The 10,736-nt window shown below is 33.8% G+C and overlaps 1 protein-coding gene across 2 annotated transcripts in view; it reads right to left on the bottom strand.

Annotated features, from left to right (window-relative positions):
- LOC100780905 (chaperone protein dnaJ 10) overlaps positions 1 to 8,375 on the bottom strand; it is a 28,499-nt gene extending 20,124 nt beyond the window's left edge. The window contains exons 1-6 of one of the 2 annotated variants that reach the window (XM_003517562.5): positions 8,349 to 8,375; positions 8,071 to 8,253; positions 7,867 to 7,974; positions 7,305 to 7,364; positions 7,079 to 7,161; positions 6,766 to 6,925 (exon numbers count right to left, since the gene is read on the bottom strand). In XM_003517562.5, the coding sequence (XP_003517610.1) occupies positions 6,766 to 6,925; positions 7,079 to 7,161; positions 7,305 to 7,364; positions 7,867 to 7,953 (390 nt within the window). In that variant the 5' untranslated portion in view covers positions 7,954 to 7,974; positions 8,071 to 8,253; positions 8,349 to 8,375. Of the gene's footprint in view, positions 1 to 6,765; positions 6,926 to 7,078; positions 7,162 to 7,304; positions 7,365 to 7,866; positions 7,993 to 8,070; positions 8,254 to 8,348 lie in introns of both variants that reach the window. The other variant, XM_014777598.3, reaches the window with a different exon arrangement.
- Between the last annotated feature and the right edge of the window lie 2,361 nt (positions 8,376 to 10,736).

The raw sequence follows: 10,736 nt of genomic DNA on the forward strand, positions 1-10,736 counted from the left end.
TGACAATAAACACCTAGCTTAAAGGGAGATTCAGTCTCAATAAAAATCTTGAAAGAAGAATATCAGAAAGGGTAAGTGGTTGCAAAAAAAATCTTCATGGAAGATTGATCTTTGCTAAGGAAGACAAGCTGCTGACTTTGAAGGATCTGAAGGAGAATTTTGACAAACTATGGAACCCTATAGGCAACTGGAGATTGATTCCACTGGGAAAAGGGTACTATGAGTTCTGTTTCTCATCCCAGGAAGATCTAAGAAGTGTTTGGTCAATAGGGGCTTGGAGCCTACATCTAGGGACCCTCGCAGTGGATGCCGGATTTTAATCCCAACAGCATCAAACAAATTCACACTCAGTGTTGGATTAGGCTCCATGATCTTCCACAAGAGTATTGGAGACCCCAAACACTTGCTAGCATTGGTATGCCGATTGTCGTCAATGAAGCTACCAAGAAACGTGTATATGGACACTATGCTCGCATTTTGGTGGACATTGACCTAACAGGAAAGCTGCACAATGAGATTCTTGTAGAAAGGGAAAACTTTGCTTCTTTTTTTTGTTGGAGGGGTTTGTGAAAAATTACCCTTTTTAGCTGTTTTTGCCAGGTAATTGGTCATTCAGTTGACAGTTGCAATAGAAGAGAAACAAAAATGAAGGCAAAAACAAGGAGCCAATCAATCAAAATGAAAAGTAAGTTAAGGACTCAGCTTCTTCAACCTCTAGTCATGTCTCTGATAGCTTCTACGAGAAAGATGGAGGAAAGAAGGAGGAATGGAGAAGGTCCCAAAGATACAGAACGAAGACCACGCTTCAAAAGATCTAGTCCATTTGTCAGAGCCTCAAGAAGACCTTCTAGTCTCTCCAAACAACCAAAGTCACTTGACTATAGACAAGGTGTTTAATAGTTTGTTGCATCTAGAGACTCCTACCCATGTCTCCAGTTCATCAACTAAAAGTCACTTGATGATATTGTTAATAGTGATATGCGAGTTTTATCCAACCTATGTGCAGATTAAGTTGATAAAGATTGGAGGAGTCCGACCAACATCGTCTTTCATTTGACAATATGGGTTTCACTACTGTCATCTCCAAGGCTCAAAGGAAAAAGTCAAAGAAGAGTGCTAAGCAATGCAAGAATGTTGTTTAGCACAAACCCCTTTTCGGGGTTGGTCTCGCTAATATTGCCTAATGAAGTTATTTTACTGGAATGCTAGAGGCTTGGAAAATTCTGAAACTAGATTGATGGAGTAAGCTTAGTGATCTTTACAAGCCGGAATTTGTTTTTTATCAGAGCCTTGGATGGATCTTGAGGGTTTCCCTCAGTCCTTTTGGTCTAGGCTCCATCTTAAACCTTTTGTGGTTAACTCCGGAGGTTCTTTGAAGCCTACGTTATGGTGTCTCCCTCAAAGTCAATACTGATATGGCTGCTAGAAGTTGTCCAGTGTTTGCTGCTTACGGTGGCATTTTCCGGGAGTCCTCTAATGCTTCCATGGGTTGCTTTGCCAAGAATCTGGGAATTTCTAAAGCTTTATTGCTGAGCTGTTGGGCGTTGTATTGGCTGTTGAGATTGTTGTTGATAAAGGTTGGAATCATTTGTGGTTAGAATGTGATTCAGCCATAGTAGTCCAGGCTTTCTCCTCTCGTATTCGTATTCCTTGGACTTTAGTTAACAGATGGAACAAATGTCTTCAACTGGTTACAAATATTAAGTTTGGAGTTTCTCACATTCTCAGAGAAGGTAATGTTTATGCAGATAAAATTGCCTCTTTTGGAATAGATCAGGTCTTCCTAACTATAGGTTCAGATGACTCTTGTTTTGCATGAGATTGGTTTTATGTCCTCTCATGCCTCTTGTTATCTTCTTTCTTTTTTATATATATGATATTTGGGCTGGCTGTTTCAATTGGTAGAAGTAGGGGTGCCAACCTCGTTGGGATGTCTACTTCTATTGATCTTGCCTTCCCTTTTTTGCTAAAAAAATAATAAAAAACAAACACATGCACCTAAGACAGATAAATATATAATTTCTTCAAGATGACCGTGCCAAATAAACAGAGATGGACTAGCTACTGCTTACATAAAACTGATGCTCCAAAACCAAATAAATAAATGTAACATTTACTGCTATTTCTCATCAAATTTACAACAAAAATTCACTCTTCCTCTGAAAGTCTAGGGACACATTTGTTTTGTATCCGTAAAATAAAGAATGAGATGAAATAAAAATATTGCCATATTCACTCCTTTAGTAGATACAAGTCAATCTCCTATTGTTTGGTGTCGGAAAATTACTCCACTAGTTAAGCATTATTAAAAAAAACTTACAACACAAGTCAATCAAAATTTTCTTTCTGTTCTCTCTCTCCCTTCCTATGATAATTTCCAAAATTGTGTATGGTAAATCTGAAGCCATGAATTCCTCTTTTCGAAAGGACAAGATTGATGTAAATGCCCAAATATTATCCCTAATAATTTCTTTTCTAATAAATAAGATAGAAAAAGAAAATAACACATCACGCAAGGGTACTCCCAAAGAAAGTAATGCTTTGAGCAAATCGAGACACAATATCATAGATCATGTGTTGACTCCATCCCATACAAAGTGTTAGATTTATATAGTTATATTATTCTCTCTCTACTGTAACCATCTGTCATAGATAGACAGCTTGTATTAAACCCCATATATATATATATATATATATATATATATATATATATATATATATATATATATATATATAAACTCAGCTTTAGCTGAGTGTGGGTTGAGACACTCAAGCATTATTCTCCAGAATTTGTTGTTTGCATGGAGGCTCATTAGAGACAGGTTACCAACAAAGGCTAACCTGAGAAGGAGACAAGTGGAATTAACAGACTCGAGGTGCCCACTGTGCAATAATATGGAGGAGAATGCAGCACACCTTTTCTTCAACTGCAGCAAAACAATCCCCCTCTGGTGGGAATCATTATCCTTGGTGAAAACAAAGGTTGCTTTCCCATAGAACCCGAAGGAACACTTTCTGCAGCACACCATTGGGAACGCTGGTGGTACCAAGGCTGCAAGATGGAAGCGCTGGTGGGTAGCCCTCACATGGACCATATGGCATCACAGAAATAAGACAGTATTTGACAACCAGACCTTCATCACAAGTAAAGTGTTGGATGATGCACTTCTCCTACTATGGTCATGGCTGAGGGCCATGGAGAAAGATTTTACACTGCACTACAATCAGCGGTCCTCTCAGCTGAGAGAAACCTTTGGGTAAATAGGAAAGGAGGGTAGTTGCTAGGATTCTCTGTAGTAGACGCATGTCTGGTGTAATCCTAGGATTGGGCTTAGCTGGTCCTTAATAAGAACCTTAGGAAAGTATTAGGGACCAGCTGTGTATACCTTCAACATATGTATTTTCAGTACCCCTGGTACTCTGCATATAATATAATTATCTATTTTTGCTGAGCAAAAAAAAAAAATTCTCCAGAATTTGTTTATCAACTCAAAGCATAGGATTAGCCAATAATGGGTGATTAAAATTGTTACGAGTAGGTCCTTAGTTTAAATAGAGTAGGCTGTAGGTAAAAGAGGGGAATCCAGATTCGTTAGTTTGAGAAACAAAGCAGTGGCTCAGTTGTAAAAGGGAAACCCTTTGTTGAAAAAGAAACCTTTTTTCTGTTGAGATTCAACAAACCTTTATAGATTTGTTCTCTTTATCTCTCTCTGTATTTATCAGATTTCTTGGTTGTGCAACATGCTGGATCTTGTGAAATGGAAACAATAGTAGAGGAGCTAGAAAGCTTGGTGGAGCTTCTAAAGAAGACAACTTGTGATAATGGCCTCAGGACTGAGGTTACATTTTCCAGAAATGTAGCAGATATACAAAATAAAATGGATGAAATTGAGGGTATTCAGCTACTAAATTGGATGATGAACAACCAGTTCAAGAAAAGAGGACTTAATGTCTGATATCTAAGAGTACAAAAATGCAGCTGGATGGTGATTTGGAGGCCATTGTGGAGGAAAGCTGGACATGGGCAAGAAAGCATGAATTGATAAGCTTCAATTGCAGTTACCCATTAGAGTGGATTGCTTGGGCAGAGCAATTCTTTGACCAGCAGCAGACGAAACCATTGGCAAAGGTGCAACTCACGTTTGTGAACATGGAATGGCTTCAGGTTCTTCGAAGAGAAAAAATAGAACTTGACACAGGAAGGTCTGCCAACAAGGCAACTAGTAATAAGAGTGGGACTTAAGAATGGGCCTTAAAGAAAATGCTTCATTTGACCCTCTGGCTAGTAAATAAGCCTAGTTCAACTAGTTGAGTGGCAAAAACAAGTTCTAAAGCACCCATTCCCTTTGTCAACACTTTTTATTACAGAAAATAGGGTATAGGAGAAGAATAGAGGTATTCAACTGTTTGTGGAACATTGTTTGCACCTGTCACCGCTATTCACCTTGAGGACAAGGTGAATGTTTGCTGGGGGGGGGGGGTACTGTTAAGTAGTGGTTAGTTGTGATAGATTAGTTTACCCATTAGTTAGCTAGGAATAGCCTATTAATAGGGGTTGAGAGGGAGAGGAATTGTCTTTGGGAGAGAACCAGGACTCTCGAATACCTGGAGTATAACACTTTTTCCATCAATAAATTGCTATCTACAATCTGATCCAGTTTCTATCTTGATCTCTCAATTTCCCTTTGGAAAAGTAAGTTTACTCATACGTATGCTATTTCTGTGTTTTGTCTCTTAGGATGGTTTATCTAGTTCTACTAATTCCTTTGTAGCTTCTTTGATACTTTCACTATTCCTACCATAGTCTTTGAGGCCTTGTCTAATGTCCATGCCCTTGAACACAATCAGACTTAGGATTTGGTTTCTCTTCTTCAAGGTAAACAGTAAATAGTTTTAAACTATGAAGTTCAACCTTGATAATTTAAAATGTGTTTGAATTACAGTTACATCCGACTGAACCCATGCTAATCTCAATCCATCACTCACATTATTTTTCCATTTGTGCATTGGAAGGTGTTAAACTTCCATTCAACACCATTCTAACGGATTTCCAAACACACACTTAATGGTCCACTCAAGCCTGTTTGGCTGCTATGTATGGCATTATTAGCCTTTCTCAATGGTGACTTGCAAGAAGTGTATAGAGTGCCCGCCTTAGTTTGTTGCTCAAAAGGAGAGTGGTAATGTGAACAGAATGGAGAAAAACTAGTATGGCATTAAACAAGTCCCAAGATCTTGTTTATATCAAGGTTTTTAAAAGCAGACCGAGCATTGAACTGGTAATGGCACTAGGTCATGATTCAATGGTTTAACTATGGTTGAACTGTAACTGAATTGGTAATAGTTAAATATTATTATTTTATTTTTAATTAATATATTAAACAATTTAATTGTTATTTTAATTTTCAATATAACAATATACTCTTTTCTCTCATTTAGATGTGCATTTCACACACTACCCTCACAACTAGTCAACTAACCAAAATTTCTCTTAACCATCTCAGACTATCAGCCTTTCATCCTTATTTGTATACTTGTTCTTCTTAATTGCTTATACATTTCAATCTACCATCTTTTATCTCTATCTCTAAATTTAATTTCAACAAATTGTTTAAAGAATTAGATCAATAATTAAAAATAGAGCCTCATATAACAATTTAAATTGTTCATTGTAAATCTAAAATATAATGTATATGTTCAGAGATATTTATTTATTATGAATTTTAATTATAATATAATATTCAACAATATGTAGTATAATTTTTAATTATATAAAAAGAAACATTTATCTTGTGCAATATTCAAATTAAAACATTATTGTCAAACTCTCAAGTCAACTCGTAAGAGTTTATGCTTCTAGGTAGAAAAATCACTTGTCAAACCCTTTTTTTTTTAATAAATTCAATAAACATGGTAAACTCTTGCAAAGTCACAAACTCTTGAGTATGTACCAAAAAAAAAAAAAAACTCGAAAGTATAAAAGCGATTCAATTGAACAAGTCTAAAGTCAAGAATAGCAGCTTGGTTGTAGTACAAAGCAACAACCAAGCTGCTATTCTTATTGCCTTTGATCCTAATTTTCACCAAAGAAGCATATGGAGACTGATTGTCATTTTGGACACAAGAAGATTCAACACTGTCCTCTGGTTACTGGATATATGCAAAACAGAGAACAACTTGCACACATCTTCACCAAAGAATTAAAAAAAAATTGAATAAATTATATTATACTTGCAACACGAGCATCATTAACATCAATTTTCTAGCTTGAAGGGACATGTTAGAAAATATTTATTAGATTATTATATGTTATTAGATTGTGCCTGTCTTTCTTATATAAGTCCTTATCTCTCATTATAAATATAGATGAACGAAGACTAACAGTATAGACTTAGTCATTCCCATTCTTAATTATGTACAATAGTGTAAATTCCACCAAGCACTGCTGTTGAAACAAAAAGTGTTAAACATGGAAAAATTGGGAGAAATTGCTTTATGAGGCTTGCATATCAGTAGCAACTGATTAGTAATAATCCTTATAAGAACCATTGACCAAACAAAAGCCAATTAGGAAAGTACTGGATTATTAATGGGTGTGATAACTAGTTGCAACATGCATAGTCACATCAGAATTCTATAATAATTAGCAAGAGGTGATATGTACATGTACAAAAGTCACAAACGAATGCAGTTATTAGATACATACATAAAATATATAAAAGTAGCCAGAAGAGAATGCAGTTGTTAGAAAGATTATAGTTATACCCTCATTTTCTCTTGCAACTTTTTACTATCAAATTGTTCTCCTTCAGTAAAGATGTCCATTGAAGCCATTGATGCCATGGCTAACTGACCTATATATTCCTCAAAAAGCTCACTACCAAAAAGCATGGCAAAGATTGCTGCAGGATCAATAATTGCTTCACTGAAAAGAACGAAAAGAAGACATAAGCACAAGAGAAATGTTTCTACACTAAAATGCTACAAGATCCCTTAACAAGATTACAAATTTCCAAATCCTATCACACTTAATATTTGACTATTACGTAATATATTATTGAAAAGAACGGAAACTAACGTTGAAATTCCTGATTTTCCATGAGCATCATAAGCTTGTCTTTGAGCTGGGTCACTCAGAACTTGGTAAGCCTCACCTAAAACCTAAAACCAGAGTATCAAACATATCGGGAATAACTAGTGGTGAACCAGAGAGGAAAATTCTTTTCATCAAATAACTAGACAATCCAGGTCAGATGGCATTCTGTGCCTTTAATTAGTCCTAAACTGAAACATAACATTCTTGCCTGAAAATTTTGTGCAGCAAGAGGGTCATTTGGGTTTTTATCTGGATGCACTTGCCGTGCCTGCACATATGGTATAGAAGAAAATTAATAAATAACATGATCAAACTACTTGATCATATTTTAAAATTTGGTAAAAGATGATAACCACCGAAACAGTAAATAAAGTACAAAAGAAGACACTATGAAGATATATTTTAGATTTCCAAAGTTAGACTGCCATTGGCTGTAGAAGCATTTCAATTTCATCGTATGTAATTGTAAGCTAGCTAGTATTAGATAGAGCAAGCAATCAAGGCGAGTAGACATCTCATTTGAAATCAACAAAAAGGACAGATCCAGCCATAGGACATACGTATCTGCTATTTTCTGTCCATTTAAACGGGTAAATGAGATTAGACGGATCTATTGAGGTTTAGGATAGCTTGCAAAGCAAAATAGTTACGTAGTTCTGCGTAATACCGTATCATCGGCTCAAATAATCAATTTAATAATTCCATCGTTAGATATGAAGAGAGAACAAATAACGCAAACAAGAAAAAAGGATTGATAATTAGATTATTACCTTAATGTAATAAGCTTTCTTAATCTCGGCTTCGGATGCCGTAGGGCTGACACCCAGCACGTCATAGTATTCGGTCTCCTTCACCATTTCAAAGCCCAGTTGATTGATCTTCGAAGGAGAAAAACCCTAGAATTATTAGATTTCGCTAAACTGCGACGACAGGAAGAGGGGGAAACAGTAAGGCGATAAAATATAAGTACTCACAGTGGATGACGTATTCCAAGCCAAAACCAAATGGCGTTATCCTTCTCACTAAGGCCTAAACTCTCTCTCCGCCTGTTGTGGTTGGTATGGACGTGGGAATCCCGGGCGTTGACTGCTGCAACCGCGTAATTCTCTGTGTGAAGCCCTCCTCTCCGGTGGTTCCGACTTTTTGCCCTCACGCTTCTAATCAAAATAGGAATTCTTGAAAAATAAAAACTTCATTATATTAAAAATAATATAAAAAAAAAACGAAATTAAAACTGGATTCGTGGATAAACCATGCTTTTCAAAATCGGACCAGACCATTCTTAGGACGTGAGATTATTAGAATTTTTTATGTTTTAATCTTTTTAGTGAAATTTTGGTGGGTTTTAGAAGTTTTAAATAATACATATTATTTTTTTAATGAATTTTAATGGTTTTGGTAATTTTTGGCCTTTTTGGTGACTTTTAGATATATCAATTAATTTGTGGTGGTTTTTTTATGATCTATTGTATTTTAGTAGTTTTAGGTCTATCTAGGCCTTTTTAGTGAATTTTTTTTGTGTTTTTTAGGTGTATCAATATTTTTTTTGTTGGTTTTTAATAAATTTTAATGGGTTTTTTTGTAGTTGTTATGATTTTCAATGTTTTTTTATAGTTTTGGACAATTCATAGGCATTTTTAGTAGAATTTTGGTGATTTTTAAGGGTTTTAAATATTTTTAGTAGAGTTTTATGATTTTTAATGAGTTTTTCTGGTAGTTTTAGGCTTTTTTAGTGAATCTATGGTGGGTTTTAGGAGTTTTAAATAATCCATAAATTTTTCGGCTTTTTCTATTTGCACTTTTCCTTATTACTAATACAATCTCCTTTTGATTTTTATTTTCTTCCTAAAATACCCAAAAAATACACTCCCCTTTGCGGACACATAAGTCTTGCATTTCATAAATTATTCCCTGTCTGCATCTCTAAGTTGCATTCTAGAAATTCAAACTCCATCATTATACATGCTTCATATTGTACATTATGCACTTTTTATACAAACTAACAAAAGAATAAAGTTACATTCAAGCATGAGAAAATATGATCAATTATAATTTCCATTACATTCCTAAACTCCCTTAACTGATGCATATCTGTTGGCTAATTGACTTTGTATTCTTTTAAGAAGAACAAAGAGGACGAGAAAGACATTTGCTCATTGGGTCAGGCATAACTCTTACAAAATTTGTCGGGCTTGGCACTAGGAATAATCATGTAAACCTTATTTTAATCAACATAAACAATGCAATGTAAGCAAAAACATTATAATAAATAAGTGCAAATCATTTGATTGCTTTTTCTATCAAGAAGAGGGAGGGGAAATAAAATTAAAATTAAAATCATTCCCTAGATCTCAATCAAAGTAGATAGCACAAAACTATAAAGAGGAGTGGAAATATCAATAAACTATTTTTTATGATTTTTCTATGGATTTTTGGTAGTTTTTGGGGCTAAGTGTTTTTGGTTTATGGTTGAGGGTTTAGGGTTTGGGGTTAGGGTCTAGGGTCTAGGGTTTATGGTGCAGGGTTTGAGATTTGAGGTTTGTAATTTAGGGTTTAGGGTTTGAGGTTTAGGATTTAGGATTTAGAATTCGGGGTTCGGGGTTTAGGGAAATAAGATTTTACTACAAGTGACAGATAGATTTTTTATAAAATTAAGATATTTTTGCATTAATATCACAATGGCTCAAAAATATGAATGAGATAATAATCTATTAAAATGAAATATAAATGATCAAAGTTAAAAAAAATATAAATAAAATGTGAATGTGAGAATTTATCTTTTTTGTGTATTTAAATTTTATTTGAATATTCGTGCGATTACTATACAATTTAATTAAAAACTTGTTATTCCCTTAATAAATTTCTCACATTCTTTGAATATAAAATTAAACACAATTATTTATATAATAACTTTAAATAAATTCTTTGAGCATCGTGTAATTCAATTTCATTGCTAATAGAATTATCTTTTCATATAAATAACTAGAGTGTCTAACCCGTAACAAAAATTCTTCTAGGGGTTATAACAATCATTTTTATTCTCAAATAATATTAGAAGGTTTTGTTGTCGTCATGGAGATTCTATTTTCCCTACAATTTTGTATATCTTTCTTAAGAGTGTGTTTGGATGAGACAATTTAAAATTTTAAAGAATGTTAAATTTTGAGAATTTTAAATGCTTCAATTTAAATTCCTTAATTTTTAAAATTTCGTGTTTGGATAAAAAATTAAATTTATTCATTTTCAAAATTTTGTGTTTGGATAAATAAATTGATTTCTTCATTTTCAAAATTTTGTGTTTGGATAAAGCAATTGAATTTCTTCATTTTCAAAATTTCTTATTTTGATAAAATAATCAAATGCATTCTTTTTTTAAATTTTATATTTGAATAAAACAATTTTTTAATAAAATAATTATTTTTTTCATTTATAAATTCTATATACTATTTGTCGAGTGTGGTATTCCAATAAATATGTAATATTTTAATCTATTTCAATTAAAAATATATTAATTTAACTATTTAAATCATTATTCCATTTACGGCTCACTACAAAACTCACAACATAAAAAATATTTAGTACCATTTCACCTTAGAATGTTATTTAGAAGTCTATAGATAAAACTTATTTTCTATAGATA

The sequence above is a fragment of the Glycine max genome, chromosome 1 (assembly GCF_000004515.6).
Source record: "Glycine max cultivar Williams 82 chromosome 1, Glycine_max_v4.0, whole genome shotgun sequence".
NCBI classification, from domain to species: Eukaryota; Viridiplantae; Streptophyta; class Magnoliopsida; order Fabales; family Fabaceae; genus Glycine; species Glycine max.